Source organism: Oncorhynchus tshawytscha, linkage group LG03, assembly GCF_018296145.1.
Source record: "Oncorhynchus tshawytscha isolate Ot180627B linkage group LG03, Otsh_v2.0, whole genome shotgun sequence".
NCBI lineage: Eukaryota > Metazoa > Chordata > Actinopteri > Salmoniformes > Salmonidae > Oncorhynchus > Oncorhynchus tshawytscha.
In genome coordinates, this window is record NC_056431.1 from 59,140,279 (window position 1) to 59,161,897 (window position 21,619).

A 21,619-nucleotide genomic window follows, 5' to 3' on the forward strand; every position below is an offset into this window, starting at 1 on the left:
CATCAAAAATAGAGATCTGGTTTAAAAAAAATCAAAAACTTGTCCTGTAGCCCTTTCCTGCAGTCAATGACCAACAGCACCCTCTTTGGCCTCATGGGTGGAATGTTACTGATATTTTCCATAATTGTATTATTAACAAAGGATTCCAATGTAAATCCAGTGTTTGTATGTCAAACAGCATAACCACAGAGCAGCATGGCCACGGTCAGCAGCATGGCCACTGACAGCAGCATGGCCACAGACAGCAGCATGGCCACTGACAGCAGCATGGCCACAGACAGCAGCATGGCCACAGACAGCAGCATGGCCAATGACAGCAGCATGACCACAGACAGCAGCATGGCCACTGACAGCAGCATGGCCACTGACAGCAGCATGGCCACTGACAGACAGCAGCATAACCATGGACAGCAGCATGGCCACTGACAGCAGCATGGCCACTGACAGCAGCATAACCATGGACAGCATCATGGCCACTGATATCAGCACTGACAGACAGCAGCATAACCATGGACAGCATCATGGCCACAGACAGCAGCACTGACAGACAGCAGCACTGACAGACAGCAGCACTGACAGACAGCAGCATGGCCACAGACAGACAGCAGCATGGCCAGGCAGCTGGCTGAGACTACAGACAGATTCCTAACACTGGTGACAGCTGGAGGTAGAGCTGTCTCGAAAAGGAGAGCACCCCTCACTCTCCATCCACAAATTCCCAAACATAGTGTTTGTATAATACACTAATGCTTTTATGTGCAAAGAAAGAAAACCACAGGGGCAGGATATCATTTTTTTGGGCCCAGCACCGGTGGTTACATTTGTGGTGCGCATATCACAAACACTCTTTATCTGTGTTGTTATATTTCACAGCCTCTGCCCTACCACAAATACATCATATCCCCTACCACACATACAAACACAGCCTTTCTCATATCACACACACATCCTCTCTCCCCTACTGGTCCACAGATCCAGCTGCAGCTTCAGTTAACAATCAGCACCACACAGCCAGAGCCCCTCACATTACATCTCATCTGAATGGCAGAGTGGGAGGGCTGCTACAAAGAAGGAGATGAGGAGGAGAGGAGACAGGAGAGAAGAAGGGATGAAGGAGGGATGACAGAGGGTAGATAATGAAGGATAGGGGATGACTTTGTGGCTTTGTGAAGATGCATGGAGCTCTGTCTATCTGCACTGCACCTATACTGCAGAATGACAAATAAAAGAGAGGGATGGAGAGGGGGTGAGGAAGGGAAGGAAGGAGGGGTGAGGGAGGTGAGATTTAGAGACAGAAATGGGATGGGAGGGAGGGAGAAAAGATGAGGGAGAAAGAGACCTATCTGGATCCAGGTCAGTGAATAAAGCAGCTGTGGTTGAAACACCTGACACTCTTCATTGTGTAGTCAGACACCTTGGCCCGTACATAATCCATAAATAATCCCCCCTGCAGGCCAGGACTGGTGATATGTAGCCTACAGATGGGTTATTCCACCAATTCGGTGCCTTTTGAGAAGTGCAACTTGGTCCAAAAAAGTTTGATTTCACCTAATTTTAACATTCTGTCATAAAAAGCATGTGTTAAACTTAATAACAAAACATGTTTTCCTATCTCAAGAGGTTAAATTTAAAAAATGACTATTAAGTGCCAAATAAAGTAACAGGGTTGACCGTAACATGGTTGACAGATTTCATCTTAACTCAGCCATAAATTCCCCTGTGCCGGAGGAATGGAAGCTTGTTGTGTGCAACAGGGATGTGCAATTGAATTAAAAAAAATATAGAAATAGTTAAATAGATAAAGCTATTTTGGCCTGTCTATCTATGGGTAACAGGGTTGATATGTTCCGCTTGACCCACTCAGTTTTCCAACAGTAAACACCAGCAAATGGCCAGCAAGAATAGAACCAGCTCACCTGCTTTTATGCTATGATTTGACTATAAGATGTTCAGTGTTGCTTTTGAAAAATATTTAAAAAGGAATAGTTTTACCATATTCAAACGAGAGTTCAGTTCACATAACAGGGTTGAACGTAAAATAAGGGACAGACTAATCAGACTATTAAATTAATCCCTAATGACATGAAATTAAAAATTATATTCAGAAATAACTTTGTCAAAGCAAAAAATAACTAGGGCTTTACAGTGATGGTGAAACTTTGAGAAATTTGGGGGTTAAGTAGATTAAAATAATTTATTTATATTAAAAATATGATTTATTGAATTCCTACATTAAAGGGCACTTCATTTAATATAACAGGCTTTTAAAATTCCATATTGGTGCACAATTAATACTTAAAATATCAAAGGGACGCAAAAGGGACTAATTTCGTGGAATGACCCAAATACTGATTCTCTATCAAACCTCATGTTTACTGCTAGGCTGTATTCATATCAGACAGCTTCAGGAGATGATTCAGATTAATACAAAGATATACTGTAAGTACATTTAAAGAGAGGGGGTGAGGGACTACTGAAATGGAGAAAGAGAATGAAAGTGCGGGGAGAGAGAGAGAGAGAGAGAGAGTAGAGAAAGGTGGACAGATCCAGTCAGAACAGAAGTCATGTGACTCACCGAGACATGCCCCGTCCATCTCTTCATAGCCCAGGCTACAGACACACTTCCCCAAAGGCACCAGCCAGTCACCGTCGGCGCCGCAGTACAGTTTGGGAGTGTCCCTCTCCTCGGCATGCTCCACACACACTCCCCTGACCTCCACCAGGGAGGAGGAGTCGACCCGGGGCACGGTGTCAGGGAAGGAGGCCAGGTTCCTCAGGGTGAAGGGACACTTCTTATAGTACACCCTGACTGAGACCAGGGCGATGCACGCCCCAATGTCCTGGAACGCCAGGTAGAAACCCTTCCTGGAGATAGGACCCACTTCCCGAACCTATAGAAAACATTGTGGATCAATAAAGCTAACTGAATTGAACTTTATTAAATGGATGCTCACATATATCTCGCAACAACATGTCCCTAGTATGCAGTGCCTAAACAATTGTCCCTTGTGGGATAAATCAAATAACATGGGCAGCATTCTGTTTCTGCTCTCTTGCCAACTCCTTATGAAATTATCATGCCAAACAATAGGAGTCGGCAAGAGGGCAGAAAAAGACTCGCACCCAGGCTATAAGTCACATATTATTGAATTGAGTTAATTGAGGTGATGGACCTCAGTGTTGAGCTTCAGAATGCGGTCTCCCAGGTCCATCTGGGTGAAGCTCTCGTCGGCTGCAATGGTGTCGATCTTGGTGTACTGGGCAGGTTTGAACTTGACCCCGTGGGACTCGTCTGTCTCATAGTAGAAAAGGTTGAAGGTCTCCTTGCAGGTCCCAGATACCCAGGGGATGGAGTTACAGTCTCTCAGAGTGAACCGCAGCTCCACGTACACCTTGCAAAAATAATAAACAAAGTAAAGTAGCTAATGTTTTATTCAAAGCCACTTATGCAGTTGGTTAATATGTGGCCCATGCGGGAACTGAACCTGCAACCCAGGTGTTATCAGCACCATGTTCCAACCCATGCTCAGAACCCCTACACACCTTCTGTGCTGCCTGGCGGAAGATCCAATTGGAGCGTAGCCAGTTGTTCTGGTTGGGTTCCATCACGTGACACACTTGGAAGGTATGGATGGGACGGTTGTGTTCATCCATCTCTGTTATAGCATCCCACTGGAGAGGAGGAGGAAGAGAGGTGAGGAAGAAAACAAAAAAAAGGACAGTTAGTGAGCTGCCAAAGTACTATAGATACACTATACAGTATATACAAAAGCATGTGGAGACCCCTTTAAATCAGTGGATTTGGCTATTTCAGCCAAACCCATTGCTGACAGGTGAATAAAATTGAGCACCAAGCTATACAATCTACATAGACTAACATTGGCAGTGTAATGGCGTCTCTGAAGAGCTCAGTGACTTTCAACGTGGCACCGTCATAGGATGCCACCTTTACAACAAGCCAGTTCGTCAAATTTCTAACCCTGCTAGAGCTGACCCAGTCAACTGTAAGTGCTGTTACTGTGAAGTTGAAACGTCTAGGAGCAACAACGGCTCAGTCGTGAAGTGGTAGGCCACACAAGCTCACAGAACAAGACCACCGAGTGATAAAGCGTGTAGCGCATAAAAATCGTCTGTCCTCGGTTGCAACACTCACTACCGAGTTCCAAACTGCCTCTGGAAGCAACGTCAGCACAATAACTGTTTGTGTGTTTCCATGGCCCGAGCAGCCGCACACATGCCTAAGATCACCATGCGCAGTGCCAAGCGTCGGCTGGAGTGGTGTAAAACTCGCCACCATTGGACTCTTTAGCAGTAGGAATACATTCTCTGGAGTGATGAATCACCCTTCACCATCTGGCGGTCCGACGGACGAATCTGGGTTTGGCGGATGCCAGGAGAACACTACCTGCCCGAATGCATCGTACCAACTGTAAGGTTTGGTGGAGGAGGAATAATGGTCTCGGGCTGTTATTCATGGTTTGGGCTAGGCCCCTTAGTTCCAGTGAAAGGAAATCTTAACACTACAGCATACAATGCCATTCTATATGATTCTGGGGGGGAAGGCCCTATCCTGTTTCAAAATAACAATGCCCCTGTGCACAAAGCGAGTACCATACAGAAATGGTTTGTCAACATCGGTGTGAAAGAACTTGATTGGCCTGCACAAAGCCCTAACCTCAACCCAATGGAACACCTTTGGGATGAAGTGGAACGCTGACAGCGAGCCAGGCCTAATCGGCCAACATCAACGCACGACCTCACTAATTCTCTTGTGGCTGAATGGAAGCACGTCCCCGCAGCAATGTTCCAACATCTCGTAGAAAGTCTTCCCAGGAGAGTGGAGGTTGTTATAGCATCAAAGGGGGGGAACAACTCCATATTAATGCCCATGATTTATGAATGAGATGTTCGACGAGAAGGTGTACACATACTTTTGGTCATCTAGTGATATCGCTAACAGCAGCTCAACATTACAAAATAAAAGAGGGGAACAGGACCATTACTAAACAATTCAAACCTCACTTGAACCCATCACTAACCACCTGTACCCCACCTCTGTGACTCCCAGGTCATGTGACAAGGGTGACAGCCCTGTAAGTGCTTCATGAGGTCAGCAGGCCACCTGCCTCTGTGTTTTTGGAATAGAAGTCTATTGGAGGTGTTTAGCCCTGACCTCTGGCTCTACCCTCTATTACACTGACATGCACACAGTGTGACAGCTGTAGAGTGACCATGGATCATCTAACACCAAGCTCCCAGAATCAAATTACCTGCTGAGGAAAATGGTTTTAAATCAGCTCAACAACAACACAATAGCTGCCCTTCAGTCTAGACACATCAATCAACGATATGACTCTGACCTCTGTATGCACTTTGACCTCCACATACCCTTTGTCCTTGGGCAGTTCATCTTACTCAAAAGTGTTTGTCATGATCGTCGTATGAGTGAGACCAAGGCGCAACAGGCGTACATTCTCTTTTAATGAAAAAAACACTTAACAAACACAACAAACTAAAAGCTATACAAATTAGTGCAGACAGGCAACTAAACATAGTCAAGATCCCACCACACAAATGTGGGAAATGGCTACCTAAATATGATCCCCAAACAGAGACAACAATAAACAGCTGTCTCTGATTGGGAACCATATCAGGCCAACATAGACATACAAAAACCCATAGACATACAAAAACTAGAGTACCCATCCTAGTCACACCCTGACCTAACCAAAATATATAGAAAAACAGAGATATCTAAATTCAGTGCGAGACAGTGTTGCATTAAAATAAGAAGTATTTGCAAGGAATAGATGGTATATTGTCACTCCCAGCCCTGTCTCCTCAACCAACAAAATCCACAAAAGTGTCTAATGTCTAAAAATTAAAAACACAACCGTACCAAGTATAGAGAAGAACCCCCCCTCCTCCTTCTCTCCCCGACTCACTCACTCTGTCACCCCACCTCTCTTCTCCCTTTCCTTTCCCCCTCTCCACCTCTTTCCTCCCTCCCCTCTTCTGACGTTTCTACCAGTCTAATTAATAACTGGGAAGAACAGAAGCTCTTTATTAGCAGACTATGGAAAGTTGGGGAAAGAAGATGCTAATTTGAGCCAATTATTTCAGTGATAATAAGTAGTTTTGTACTTATCTAAACACTACCTACCAACAGGAGAACCGTAATCACATCCTAATGGTTAGTTATACAGACTCATTATCCTTTTAATGACATGTTTTAATTCAATCTAAAAGACAACACATTGTAATCTATTTCTCCCTCAAGGTTTCACAGTAATAATAATGTAATTAAAACAAATAGATTTTGATGAAGTATTATATTGCCTAATATGCTTAGAGTTGTATTGTTTTGCTGTGAATTCTGAAAGGATCCCAACACACCCACCCATCTACAACTCTCTCCGTTTGTGTCAGCCAGATTGTACATACAGGTGTCAAAATATCAAATATTATTTCACAACTACAATTACACCAGTGATACAAATGGACTGACATGTCTTTGCACTTAACCCATCTAAATGTATTAAATAAAGAGATCGTCAGTAAGCATAAAAGCTGGGACACACTTCTAGATCATGCATTGGAGTTTTCCTACACCGCCACAGTCAGGTATGAAAATGCTTTATATCCTGGCCAGTTGTTTAGTGGGTGATCTTTACAACACCCGAACAGGTACAGTAGCTACAGTGCCTTCAGAAAGTATTCATACCCCTTATTCCACAATTGGTTGTGTTACAGCCTGAATTCGAAAGGTATTCAATACATTTTGTTCCTCAGAATGAGAAAGTGAAAACATGTTTTTAGACTTTTTTCACATTCATTGAAAATCTAAAACATAAATATCTAATTTACATACAGTACCAGTCAAAAGTTTGGACACACCTACTCATTCCAGGGTTTTTCTTTATTTGGATTATTTTCTACATTGTAGAATAACTATGAATCATCAAAACTATGAAATAACACATACTGTATGGAATCATGTAGTAACCCAAAAAGTGTTCAACAAATCCAAATATATATTTTTCAAAGTAGCCACCCTTTGCCTTGATGACAGCTTTAAACACTCTTGGCATTCTCTCAACCAGCTTCATGAGGTAGTCACCTGGAATGCATTTCAATTATCAGGTGTGCCTTGTTAAAAGTTAATTTGTGGAATTTCTTTCCTTCTTAAATGCATTTGAGACAATCAGTTGTGTTGTGACAAGGTAGGGTGGTATACAGAAGACAGTCCTATTTGGTAAAAAAACAAGTCCATATTATGGCAAGAACAACTCAAATAAGCAAAGAGAAATGACAGTCCATCATTACCTTAAGACATGAAGGTCAGTCAATATGGAATATTTCAAGAACTTTGAAAGTTTCTTCAAGTGCAGTTGTAAAAACGATCAAACGCTATGATGAAACTGGCTCTCATGAGGACCGCCAGAAGAAAGGAAGACCCAGAGTTACTACCTCTGCTGTAGAGGATAAGTTCATTGGAGTAACCATCCTCAGAAATTGCATCCCAAATAAATGCTTCACAGAGTTCAAGTAACAGACACATCTCAACATCAACTGATCAGGGGAGAATACATGAATCAGGCCTTCATGGTCGATTGCTGCAAAGAAACAACTACTAAAGGACACCAATAAGAAGAAGAGACTTGATTGGGCCAAGAAACACGAGCAATGGACATTAGACCAATGGAAAATTGTCCTTTGGTCTGATGAGTCCAAATTTGAGATATTTGGATGAAGTGGAACATTTCTGTACAACCGCAATAACATCTGATAAACACGTGTATGTGACAAATAGCACTTGATTCGATTTGACTGGGTGTATTGATATACCATCCAAAGTGTAATGAATAACTTCATCATGCTCAAAGGGATATTCAATGTCTGCTTTTTAATTTTTACCCATCTACTGTACCAATAGGTGCCCTTCTTTGCGAGGCATTGGAAAAAACTCTCTGGTCTTTGTGGTTGAAAAGGTGTTTTAAATTCACTGCTCGACTGTAGGAACTTATAGATAATTGTATGTGTGGGGTACAGAGATGAGGTAGTCATTCAAAAATCATGTTAAACACTATTATTGCACAAAGAGTCCATGCAACTAATTTTATTACTTGTTAAGTAAATTTTTACTCCTGAACTTATTTAGGCTTGCCATAACAAAGGGGTTGAATACTTATTGACTCAAGATATTACAGCGTTTGATTTTTTTATAAAAAATTTGTAAAATCTGAATGTAATCCATTTTAAATTCAAGCTGTAACATAACAAAATGTGGTAAGATGTCAAAAGGGGTCTGAATACTTTCTGAAGGTACTGTAAATGTAGTTGTAACCTTATCAGTAGACTCCTGTATCAGCAACCTGCTTCACAAGGCCTCCTCATCCCACAAAGGTATCTCTTTAAAGACTTACATAAACTCCCTCTCTCCAGCTTAGAGAAACTAAAGGAGCTTGAGAGAGTTAGTCTCTGTAAGGCCAGAGATAGACACCCTGGGGTGGTCTTAGAATAGGACTCTCTACAGAGACACCAGTGTGTGTGTGTGTGTGTGTGACTGGTTACACATTGATGGGGGATAGTGTGACAGGGACCAAATGATGCTGAGGCCTGTGGTATAAGTGAGTGTGTGTGTATGTGTGCTTCATCCTGTCTGTCCTCTGGGTGGTACCCCTGCCATCTCTCAGTCACCCCAAAGCTGATTTGAAGGAAGCATCAGGTCCCAGTGGCCGCTGCACAGCCCTCTATGGGGCCCCTGTCTCTCATAGTGCAGCCCTTCCCCACACAGAGCTTTGCTCTAAGAGGTCCTGTGTGGCCCTCCACACTCAACCCTGACACCTCAGAGACTCAGTTCAGTATCTCAACACTGTGACTGGACCCAGTCGGGGGGAATGTTCACTTGAAACTTCAAACAAGCTACGTTTATTTCTCTGTTTCTGGGTGATAAAACTTGATTTTGTCAGGCCGGGGAGCTGTGTTTGGGAGTGGACTGCTCAGAGCTCTTTTCAGCTGAGAGAGGGGAGACAGAGAAAAATTGCATCTGTAATGGAGTGTGTAGTTCCAGGAAATTGGGCTGTGTAGCTGTGTTATGAGACATAACCCTCAACAAGGGCCTGAGCACGGCCGGGTTTTGTGTCAACCTTGAGGCAGACAGACTATAACATGGATCCAATTAGCTATCAAAACACAGGCTGATTCAATACCTGTTAGATCTGTGAAAACACCTAATGCTCTGGCTAAAATCAACACAACGATGATGAAACCAAAGCGATGGTGTGATGTGTCCACTGGCCGAGGGGGGGAGATCGATAGAGAGGGAGAGGTAGAGACCTAGGGAGTGAGAGCGAGAGAGAGAGAGCGAGAGAAAGATGGCAGGTAAAGGGGAAGACAGGGAGGCAGGGGGTGGGTGTCAAATCCCATCAAAGAGATCCAAGAACTATGTGGGTATTCAGCGGTCTGCTGTGTGTGTGTGTGTGTGTGTGTGTGTGTGTGATAAACGGTGACAGCGCTAAAGACAGGACCCCTGCGGACACAGTAACCTGTGAGGGATGAATCTAAAAGACCTTGTGCCAGACAGACCAGAGAAAGAGGGAGAGAAAATATGAGAGAGAAAGAGGAAAGGAGAGTGATTTGTTTACAGCAGGAAACGGTGTGGAGAGAGATTACTATAGAGAGCCTATACACTGAGGTGGAACAGTCAAATAATACCCCAAACAGAACATCTGAAGGAATCCATCCTCCTTCTGAACCATCTCTGTGCCCTGAACCATCACAATCATATCAGTCCATCTCAGTCCATATACAGTCTGAAAATACAAAAAGAGAAAGTGTTGAAAAACTAAGAAAGAGGCCACTCTGGCTAGTGCCTTCGGAAAGTATTCATCAGTCTATACACAATACCCCATAATTGCAGATTAAAATAAAGGTTTTTAGACATTTTGCTAATTTATAAAAAATGTCAAACTCAAATATTACATTTAAATAAATATTCAGACCCTTTACTCAGTACTTTATTGAAGCATCTTTAGCAGTGATTTCAGCTGCGTGTCTTCTTCAGATATGAAGCCACAATCTTAGCGCACCTGTATTTGGGGACTTTCTCCCATTCTTCTCTGCAGATCCTGTCAAGCTCTGTCAGGTTGGATAGGGAGCGTTGCTGCACGTCTATTTTCAGGTCTCTTCAGGTCTCGATCAGGTTCGTCCGGGCTCTGGCTAGGCCACTCAAGGACATTCAGAGACTTGTCCCGAAGCCACTCCTGTATTGTCTTGGCTATGTGCTTAGGGACGTTGTCCTGTTGGAAGGTGAACCTTCGCCCCAGTCTGATGTCCTGAGTGCTCTGGAGCAGGTTTTCACCAAGGATCTCTTCGTATTTTGCTCTGAAAAATATCCCAACAGCATGATACTGCCACCACCATGCTTCACCATAGGGATGGTGCCAGGTTTCCTCCAAACGTGGAGCTTGGCATTCAGGCCAAAGAGTTAAATCTTGGTTTCATCAGACCAGAGAATCTTGTTTCTCATGGGGCTGGTGGGACTGAGAGAACTACTGTAGGTCTGCTGGGACTTTGGCAAACTACAATAGGTCTGACAGGAACGGGCTGTCATGTGAACCAGTCTACTGAGGAGTGGCTTCTAGGTCTGGCCACTCTGACCATAAAGGCCTGATTGGTGGAGTGCTGCAGAGATGCTTGTCCTACTGGAAGGTTCTCCCATCTCTGGGACAGAGGAACTACTAGAACTCTGGGTCAGAGAGACCATCGGGTACTATGGTCACCTCCCTGGGACCAAGGCCCTTCTCCCTGATTGCTCAGTTTGGACTGGGAACGACCAGCTCTAGGACTGGGACTAGAGAGTACTATAGGTCTGACTGGTGGTTCCAAACTTCTTCCATTTAAGAATGATGGAGGCCACTGTGTTCTTGTGGACCTTCAATAATGCAGAACTTTTTTGTCTGTGCCCTTCCACTGATCTGTGACAGGGACTAGAGAGAACTCCTAGGTCTCAGAGCTCCAAAGACAATTCCTTCAACCTCATTAGAGAGAACTACTTGGTTTTGGCTCTTAGGTCTGACTGCACTGTCAACTGAGAGAACTATATAGGACAGGTGTGTGCCTTTAGAGAGAACTACAAATCATGTAGAGAGAACCAATCAATTAAATCTTACTAGAGAGAACTACAGGTGACTGGGACTCAGTGGGACAATCAAGGTCTTGGGTAGAAACATCTCATAGGTCTGATCTGGAGTGGGACAGGATGCAACTGAGCTCAATTTTGAGTTTCATAGCAAATGGTCTGAATACTTATGAAAATAAGGTATTTCTGTTTTTTTCTATTTAATACATTTGCAAAAATATTTTAAAAATCTGATTTTGCTTTGTCATTATGGGGTAGTGTGGGTAGATAGCTGAAGATGTTTTGTTTATTTAATCGATTTCAGAATAAGGCTGTAAAGTAACAAAATATGGAAAAAGTCGAGGGGTCTGAATACTTTCCGAAGGCACTGTAAGTCTCTAAGGTCTTAGTAAATGTTGAAGAATGTTTAGTTCATCTCTTAGGTATAGTTAAATTGTTGGGACTAGAGAGAACTACTATAGGTCCTCTCAAACTAAGCTGGGAAAATTATAGGTCTGACTGGGACTAGGTTATGCATTTTATGTGTCCTGGAAAAGCAGAGAAAAAGATCTGACTGGGCCCTAAAGCAAGTCTGACTAACATACATACTGGGATTGAAAACTTCATTTCTGACTGGGACTGGAGAGAACTATTGAGGTCTCTTTGGAGATTAGAGAGAACCACCCTCAGGTCTGAAGAGAGTCAGTCCTTTACAGCCTTCTTCCAGCCTACTGCCCCAGGGATGAACTACTGCTTTTAAAGACACTGTAGTGTAGGTCTGACTGGGGCTCAGTGGGACTAGAGAGAACTACTGTAGGTCTGACTGGGGCTCAGTGGGACTAGAGAGAACTACTATAGGTCTGACTGGGACTAGAGAGAACTACTATATGTCTGACTGGGACTAGAGAGAACTACTGTAGGTCTGACTGGGACAAGAGAGAACTACTATAGCTCTGACTGGGGCTCAGTGGGACTAGAGAGAACTACAATAGGTCTGACTGGAACTAGAGAGAGCTACTGTAGGTCTGACTGGGACTAGAGAGAACTACTAGGGGTCTGACTGGGGTACAGTGGGACTAGAGAGAACTACTATAGGTCTGACTGGGACTAGAGAGAACTACTATAGGTCTGACTGGGACTAGAGAGGACTACTATAGGTCTGACTGGGACTAGAGAGAACTACTATAGGTCTGACTGGGACTAGAGAGAACTACTATAGGTCTGACTGGGACTAGAGAGAACTGAACTATAGGTCTGACTGGGGTTCAGTGGGACTAGAGAGAACTACTATAGGTCTGACTGGGACTAGAGAGAACTACTATAGGTCTGACTGGGACTAGAGAGAACTACTAGGGGTCTGACTGGGGAGAACTACTGTAGGTCTGACAGTGGGACTAGAGAGAACTACTATAGGTCTGACTGGGACTAGAGAGAACTACTATAGGTCTGACTGGGACTAGAGAGAACTACTATAGGTCTGACTGGGGTTCAGTGGGACTAGAGAGAACTACTATAGGTCTGACTGGGACTAGAGAGAACTACTATAGGTCTGACTGGGGCTAAGTGGGACTAGAGAGAACTACTATAGGTCTGACTGGGACTAGAGAGAACTACTATAGGTCTGACTGGGGAACTACAGTAGGTCTGACTGGGAGAGAGAACTACTATAGGTCTGACTGGGACTAGAGAGAACTACTATAGGTCTGACTGGGACTAGAGGGGACTACTATAGGTCTGACTGGGACTAGAGAGAACTACTGTAGGTCTGACTGGGATTAGATAGAACTACTGTAGGTCTGACTGGGACTAGATAGAACTACTGTAGGTCTGACTGGAGCTCAGTGGGACTAGAGAGAACTACTATAGGTCTGACTGGGACTAGAGAGAACTACTGTAGGTCTGACTGGGACTAGAGAGAACTACTATAGGTCTGACTGGGACTAGAGATAACTACTATAGGTCTGACTGGGACAAGAGAGAACTACTATAGGTCTGACTGGGACTAGAGAGAACTACTATAGGTCTGACTGGGACTAGAGATAACTAATGTAGGTCTGACTGGGACTAGAGAGAACTAGTATAGGTCTGACTGGGGCTCAGTGTGACTAGAGAGAACTACTATAGGTCTGACTGGGAATAGAGATATCTACTATAGGTCTGACCGGGGCTGAGTGGGACTAGAGAGAACTACTGTAGGTCTGACTGGGACTCAGTGGGACTAGAGAGAACTACAATAGGTCTGACAGGAACTAGAGAGAGCTACTGTAGGTCTGACTGGGACTAGAGAGAACTACTAGGGGTCTGACTGGGGTTCAGTGGGACTAGAGAGAACTACTATAGGTCTGACTGGGACTAGAGAGAACTACTATAGGTCTGACTGGTGCTCAGTGGGACTAGAGAGAACTACTGTAGGTCTGACCGGGACTAGAGAGAACTACTGTAGGTCTGACTGGGACTCAGTGGGACTAGAGAGAACTACTATAGGTCTGACTGGGACTAGAGAGAACTACTATAGGTCTGACTGGGACAAGAGAGAACTACTGTAGGTCTGACTGGGACTAGAGAGAACTACTATAGGTCTGACTGGGGCTCAGTGGGACTAGAGAGAACTACTATAGGTCTGACTGGGACTAGAGAGAACTACTATAGGTCTGACTGGGAGAAGAGAGAACTACTGTAGGTCTGACTGGGACTAGAGAGAACTACTATAGGTCTGACTGGGAATAGAGAGATCTACTATAGGTCTGACAGGGACTAGAGAGAACTGCTATAGGTCTGACTGGGGCTGAGTGGGACTAGAGAGAACTACTGTAGGTCTGACTGGGACTCAGTGGGACTAGAGAGAACTATTATAGATCTGACTGGGACTAGAGAGAACTACTGTAGGTCTGACTGGGACAAGAGAGAACTACTATAGGTCTGACTGGGGCTGAGTGGGACTAGAGAGAACTACTGTCAGTCTGACTGGGACTCAGTGGGACTAGAGAGAACTACAATAGGTCTGACTGGAACTAGAAGGAGCTACTGTAGGTCTGACTGGGACTAGAGAGAACTACTGTAGGTCTGACTGGGACTCAGTGGGACTAGAGAGAACTACTATAGGTCTGACTGGAACTAGAGAGAGCTACTGTAGGTCTGACTGGGACTAGAGAGAACTACTAGGGGTCTGACTGGGGTTCAGTGGGACTAGAGAGAACTACTATAGGTCTGACTGGGACTAGAGAGAACTACTATAGGTCTGACTGGGGCTCAGTGGGACTAGAGAGAACTACTGTAGGTCTGACTGGGACTAGAGAGAACTACTGTAGGTCTGACTGGGACTAGAGAGAACTACTATAGGTCTGACTGGGACAAGAGAGAACTACTGTAGGTCTGACTGGGACTAGAGAGAACTACTATAGGTCTGACTGGGGCTCAGTGGGACTAGAGAGAACGACTATAGGTCTGACTGGGACTCGAGAGAGCTACTGTAGGTCTGACTGGGACAAGAGAGAACTACTGTAGGTCTGACTGGGACTAGAGATAACTACTGTAGGTCTGACTGGGACTAGATAGAACTACTGTAGGTCTGACTGGAGCTCAGTGGGACTAGAGAGAACTACTATAGGTCTGACTGGGACTCAGTGGGACTAGAGAGAACTACAATAGGTCTGACTGGAACTAGAGATAACTACTGTAGATCTGACTGGGACTAGAAAGAACTACTATAGGTCTGACTGGGACAAGAGAGAACTACTATAGGTCTGACTGGGACGTGAGAGAACTACTATAGGTCTGACTGGGACGTGAGAGAACTACTATAGATCTGACTGGGACTAGAGAGAACTACTATAGGTCTGACTGGGACTAGATATAACTAATGTAGGTCTGACTGGGAATAGAGAGAACTAGTATAGGTCTGACTGGAACTAGAGAGAACAGCTATAGGTCTGACTGGGACTAGAGAGAACTACTATAGGTCTGACTGGGAATAGAGAGATCTACTATAGGTCTGACAGGGACTAGAGAGAACTGCTATAGGTCTGACTGGGGCTGAGTGGGACTAGAGAGAACTACTGTAGGTCTGACTGGGACTCAGTGGGACTAGAGAGAACTACAATAGGTCTGACTGGGACTAGAGAGAACTACTATAGGTCTGACTGGGAATAGAGAGAACTACTGTAGGTCTGACTGGGACTAGATAGAACTACTGTAGGTCTGACCGGGACTAGAGAGAACTACTGTAGGTCTGACTGGGACTCAGTGGGACTAGAGAGAACTACTATAGATCTGACTGGGACTAGAGAGAACTACTGTAGGTCTGACTGGGACAAGAGAGAACTACTATAGGTCTGACTGGGGCTGAGTGGGACTAGAGAGAACTACTGTCGGTCTGACTGGGACTCAGTGGGACTAGAGAGAACTACAATAGGTCTGACTGGAACTAGAGAGAACTACTGTAGATCTGACTGGGACTAGAAAGAACTACTATAGGTCTGACTGGGACTAGAGATAACTACTATAGGTCTGACTGGGACTAGAGAGAACTACTATAGATCTGACTGGGACTAGAGAGAACTACTGTAGGTCTGACTGGGACAAGAGAGAACTACTATAGGTCTGACTGGGACGTGAGAGAACTACTATAGATCTGACTGGGACTAGAGAGAACTACTATAGGTCTGACTGGGACTAGATATAACTAATGTAGGTCTGACTGGGAATAGAGAGAACTAGTATAGGTCTGACTGGAACTAGAGAGAACAGCTATAGGTCTGACTGGGACTCAGTGGGACTAGAGAACTACTATAGGTCTGACTGGGACTAGAGAGAACTACTGTAGGTCTGAGGTCTGACTGGGACTAGAGAGAACTACTGTAGGTCTGACTGGGGGACTACTATAGGTCTGACTGGGACTAGAGAGAACTTCTATAGGTCTGACTGGGACGTGAGAGAACTACTATAGGTCTGACTGGGACTAGAGAGAACTACTATAGGTCTGACTGGGGCTCAGTGGGACTAGAGAGATCTATTATAGGTCTGACTGGGACTAGAGAGTACTGTAGGTCTGACTGGGACTAGAGAGAACTACTATAGGTCTGACTGGGACTAGAGAGAACTACTCAGTGGGACTGACTGGAGCTCAGTGGGACTAGAGAGATAGTTACTTTTAACTGCACTCTTCACCTGACTCTGGCACAGAGAATGGAAATTAAACATTTAGATTGTAATCAAATAAAAAATGTGATACTCTTAGGTTATGCATTTTATGTGTCTGAAAAGCAGTGAAAAGATCAGGCCCTAAAGCAAGTCTTAACATACATGATTGAAAACTTCATTTCGTGAAGACTGGAGTATTGATTTCTTTGTGAGATTAAGCCCCATTCCAGCCCCTCACTGAAGAGAGTCAGTCCTTTACAGCCTTCTTCCAGCCTACTGCCCCAGGGATGAACTACTGCTTTTAAAATACACTGTAGTGTAGGTCTGACAGGGGCTCAGTGGGACTAGAGAGAACTACTGTAGGTCTGACTGGGGCTCAGTGGGACAAGAGAGAACTACTATAGGTCTGACTGGGACTTGAGATAACTACTGTAGGTCTGACTGGGGCTCAGTGGGACTAGAGAGAACTACTATAGGTCTGACTGGGAATAGAGAGAACTACTATAGGTCTGACTGGGACTAGAGAGAACTGCTATAGGTCTGACTGGGGCTCAGTGGGACTGGAGATAACTACTGTACGTCTGACTGGGACTCAGTTGGACTAGAGAGAACTACTGTAGGTCTGACTGGGACTAGAGAGAGCTACTGTAGGTCTGACTGGGACTAGAGAGAACTACTATAGGTCTGACTGGGGCTCAGTGGGACTAGAGAGAACTACTGTAGATCTGACTGGGACTAGAGAGAACTACTGTAGGTCTGACTGGGGCTCAGTGGGACTAGAGAGAACTACTATAGGTCTGACTGGGGCTCAGTGGAACTAGAGAGAACTACTATAGGTCTGACTGGGACAAGAGAGAACTACTGTAGGTCTGACTGGGACAAGAGAGAACTACTATAGGTCTGACTGGGACTAGAGAGAGCTACTGTAGGTCTGACTGGGAGTAGAGAGAACTACTGTAGGTCTGACTGGGACTGGAGAGAACTACTGTAGGTCTGACTGGGGCTCAGTGGAACTAGAGAGAACTACTATAGGTCTGACTGGGACAAGATAGAACTACTGTAGGTCTGACTGGGACTAGAGAGAACTACTGTAGGTCTGACTGGGACTAGATAGAACTACTGCAGGTCTGACTGGAGCTCAGTGGGACTAGAGAGAACTACTATAGGTCTGACTGGGACTAGAGAAAACTACTAGGTCTGACTGGGACTAGAGAGAACAACTGTAGGTCTGACTGGGACTCAGTGGGACTGGAGAGAACTACTGTAGGTTTGACTGGGACTAGAGAGAACTACTCAGTGGGACTGACTGGAGCTCAGTGGGACTAGAGAGAACTACTCAGTGGGACTGACTGGAGCTCAGTGGGACTAGAGAGATAGTGACTTTTAACTGCACTCTGGCACAGAGAATGGAAATTAAATATTTACAGTGCCTTGCGAAAGTATTCGGCCCCCTTGAACTTTGCGACCTTTTGCCACATTTCAGGCTTCAAACATAAAGATATAAAACTGTATTTTTTTGTGAAGAATCAACAACAAGTGGGACACAATCATGAAGTGGAACGACATTTATTGGATATTTAAAAAAAAAAAACATATCAAAAACTGAAAAATTGGGCGTGCAAAATTATTCAGCCCCCTTAAGTTAATACTTTGTAGCGCCACCTTTTGCTGCGATTACAGCTGTAAGTCGCTTGGGGTATGTCTCTATCAGTTTTGCACATTGAGAGACTGAAATTTTTTCCCATTCCTCCTTGCAAAACAGCTCGAGCTCAGTGAGGTTGGATGGAGAGCATTTGTGAACAGCAGTTTTCAGTTCTTTCCACAGATTCTCGATTGGATTCAGGTCTGGACTTTGACTTGGCCATTCTAACACCTGGATATGTTTATTTTTGAACCATTCCATTGTAGATTTTGCTTTATGTTTTGGATCATTGTCTTGTTGGAAGACAAATCTCCGTCCCAGTCTCAGGTCTTTGCAGACTCCATCAGGTTTTCTTCCAGAATGGTCCTGTATTTGGCTCCATCCATCTTCCCATCAATTTTAACCATCTTCCCTGTCCCTGCTGAAGAAAAGCAGGCCCAAACCATGATGCTGCCACCACCATGTTTGACAGTGGGGATGGTGTGTTCAGGGTGATGAGCTGTGTTGCTTTTACGCCAAACATAACGTTTTGCATTGTTGCCAAAAAGTTCAATTTTGGTTTCATCTGACCAGAGCACCTTCTTCCACATGTTTGGTGTGTCTCCCAGGTGGCTTGTGGCAAACAGGTTTTTTAAACGACACTTTTATGGATATCTTTAAGAAATGGCTTTCTTCTTGCCACTCTTCCATAAAGGCCAGATTTGTGCAATATACGACTGATTGTTGTCCTATGGACAGAGTCTCCCACCTCAGCTGTAGATCTCTGCAGTTTATCCAGAGTGATCATGGGCCTCTTGGCTGCATCTCTGATCAGTCTTCTCCTTGTATGAGCTGAAAGTTTAGAGGGATGGCCAGGTCTTGGTAGATTTGCAGTGGTCTGATACTCCTTCCATTTCAATATTATCGCTTGCACAGTGCTCCTTGGGATGTTTAAAGCTTGGGAAATCTTTTGTATCCAAATCCGGCTTTAAACTTCTTCACAACAGTATCTCGGACCTGCCTGGTGTGTTCCTTGTTCTTCATGATGCTCTCTGCGCTTTTAACGGACCTCGAGACTATCACAGTGCAGGTGCATTTATACGGAGAATTGATTACACACAGGTGGATTGTATTTATCATCATTAGTCATTTAGGTCAACATTGGATCATTCAGAGATCCTCACTGAACTTCTGGATAGAGTTTGCTGCACTGAAAGTAAAGGGGCTGAATAATTTTGCACGCCCAATTTTTCAGTTTTTGATTTGTTAAAAAAGTTTGAAATATCCAATAAATGTCGTTCCACTTCATGATTGTGTCCCACTTGTTGTTGATTCTTCACAAAAAAATACAGTTTTATATCTTTATGTTTGAAGCCTGAAATGTGGCAAAAGGTCGCAAAGTTCAAGGGGGCCGAATACTTTCGCAAGGCACTGTAGATTGTAATCAAATCAAAAATTTGCGCCAAATACAACAAGTGTAGACTTTACCGTGAAATGCTTACTTACACGCCCTTAACCAACAGTGCAGTTCAAGAGGAATAAAATATTTACCTGTAGACTAAAATAAAAAAGTTATAATACAAAGTAACACAATAAGAATAACAATAAAGAGGCTCTGTACAGGGGGCACCGGTACCGAGTCAGTGTGTAGGGGTACGGGCTAGTTGAAGTAATCCGTACATGTAGGTGGGGTGAAGTTAGTATGCATAGGTAGCAAACAAACAGCGAGTAGCAGCAGTGTACAAGAGTGGGGTCAATGTAAATTGTCCGGTGGCAATTTTTATGAATTGTTCAGCAGTCTAATTGCTTGGGGGTAGAAGCAGTTGAAGAGACTTTTGGTCCTAGAATTGGTGCTCCGGTACCGCTTGCCATGCGGTATCAGAGAAAACAGTTTATAACTTGGTTAAAAAGTAATTAAACAGATATAACTTTTAATGCATTAGAGCAAGGGTTGTAACGTAGGAGTTTAATCACCCATTTTAAAAGTTACGTATTCTGGAGGGCCAGTAGGAGGCACTCTTTTCTCTGGTCTAAAAAAAATATCCCAATGCCCCAGGGCAGTGATTGGGGACACTGCCCTGTGTAGGGTGCCGTCTTTCGGATTGGACGTTAAACGGGTGTCCTGACTCTCTGAGGTCATTAAAAGATCCCATGGCACTTATTGTAAGAGTAGGGGTGTTAACCCTGGTGTCTGGGCTAAATTCCCAAATCTAGCCCTCAAACCATCATGTTCACCTAATAATCCCCCGTTTACAATTGGCTCATTCATCCCCCTCCTCTCCCCTGTAACTATTCCAGAGGTCGTTTCTGCAAATGAGAATGGGTTAAATAAATAAATAAAAATTCTGTCTGGCTGAGTTAGAGGGTTGTCGTTCTATGTAACAGGAGGTAGTGGAACGATAGGGACAAGCATGTGTATGTGTTTGCCTCTCTTATCGGATAGTTGTCAAACACTTCTCTGCATGGTAATTGGAGAGTTTGTGTGTGCGTGTGTGATATACCGTTGAAGTCGGAGGTTTACATACATATTAGCCAAATACATTTCAACTCAGTTTTTCACAATTCCTGACATTTAATCCAAGTAAAACATCTCCACTTTAGGTCAGTTAGGATCACCACTTTATTTTAAGAATGTGAAATGTCAGAATAATAGTAGATAGAATTATTTATTTCAGCAACATAATGCTGCCACCCCCGTGGTTTACGGTTGGGATGGTGTTCTTTAGCTTGCAAGCCTCCCCCTTTTTCCTCCAAACATAACGATGGTCATTAATGGCCAAACAGTTCTATTTTTGTTTCATCAGACCAGAGGACATTTCTCCAAAAAGTATGATCTTTGTTCCCATGTGCAGTTGCAAACTGTAGTCTAGCTTTTCATGGCGGTTTTGGAGGAGTGGCTTCTTCCTTGCTGAGTGGCTTTTAGTTGCTACCTACCCTCACCACCTGGGGGCGGTCCATCAGGAAGTCCAGGATCCAGTTGCAGAGGGAGGTGTTTAGTCCCAGGTTCCTTAGCTTAGTGATGAGCTTTGAGCGTACTATAGTGTTGAACGCTGAGCTGTAGTCAATGAATAGCATCCTCACATAGGTGTTCCTTTTGTCCAGGTGGGAAAGGGCAGTGTGGAGTGCAATAGAGATTACATTATCTGTGGATCTGTTTGGGCAGCATGCAAATTGGAGTGGGTCTAGGTTTTCTGAGATAATGTTGTTGATGTCAGTCATTACCAGCCTTTCAAAGCACTTCATGGCTACAGACGTGAGTTCTACGGGACTATGGTGGTCTGCTTGAAACATGTTGGTATTTCAGACTCAATCAGGAGTATGTTGAAAATGTTGGTGAAGACACCTGCCAGTTGGTAAGCACATGCCTGGAGCACACGTCCTGGTAATCCGTCTGGCCCCGCAGCCTTGTGTATGTTGACCTGTTTAAAGATCTTACTCACGTCAGCTACGGAGAGCGTGATCACACAGTCGTCCGGAACAGCTGATGCTCTCATGAGTGTTGCTTGCCTCGAAGCGAGCATATAAGTGATTTAGCTCGTCTGGTAGGCTCGTGTCACTGGGCAGCTCGCGGCTGTGCTTCCCTTTGTAGTCTGTAATAGTTTGCAAGCCCTGCCACATAAGACGAGCGTCGTTGCCGGTGTAGTATGATTCAATCTTAGCCCTGTATTGACGCTTGTTTGATGGTTTGTCGCAGGGCATAGCAGGATTTCTTGTAAGCTTCCGGGTTAGAGTCCCGC

General features: G+C 44.3%; 1 protein-coding gene across 1 annotated transcript in view; it reads right to left on the reverse strand.

The window, feature by feature from the left end:
* The window catches only part of LOC112224409 (ephrin type-A receptor 6), a 280,716-nt gene that overhangs the window by 182,143 nt on the left and 76,954 nt on the right, over positions 1-21,619 (reverse strand). The window contains exons 3-5 of the mRNA XM_042319754.1: positions 3,544-3,672; positions 3,174-3,392; positions 2,576-2,891 (exon numbers count right to left, since the gene is read on the reverse strand). Of these exons, the coding sequence (XP_042175688.1) occupies positions 2,576-2,891; positions 3,174-3,392; positions 3,544-3,672 (664 nt within the window). The remainder of the gene's footprint in view (positions 1-2,575; positions 2,892-3,173; positions 3,393-3,543; positions 3,673-21,619) is intronic.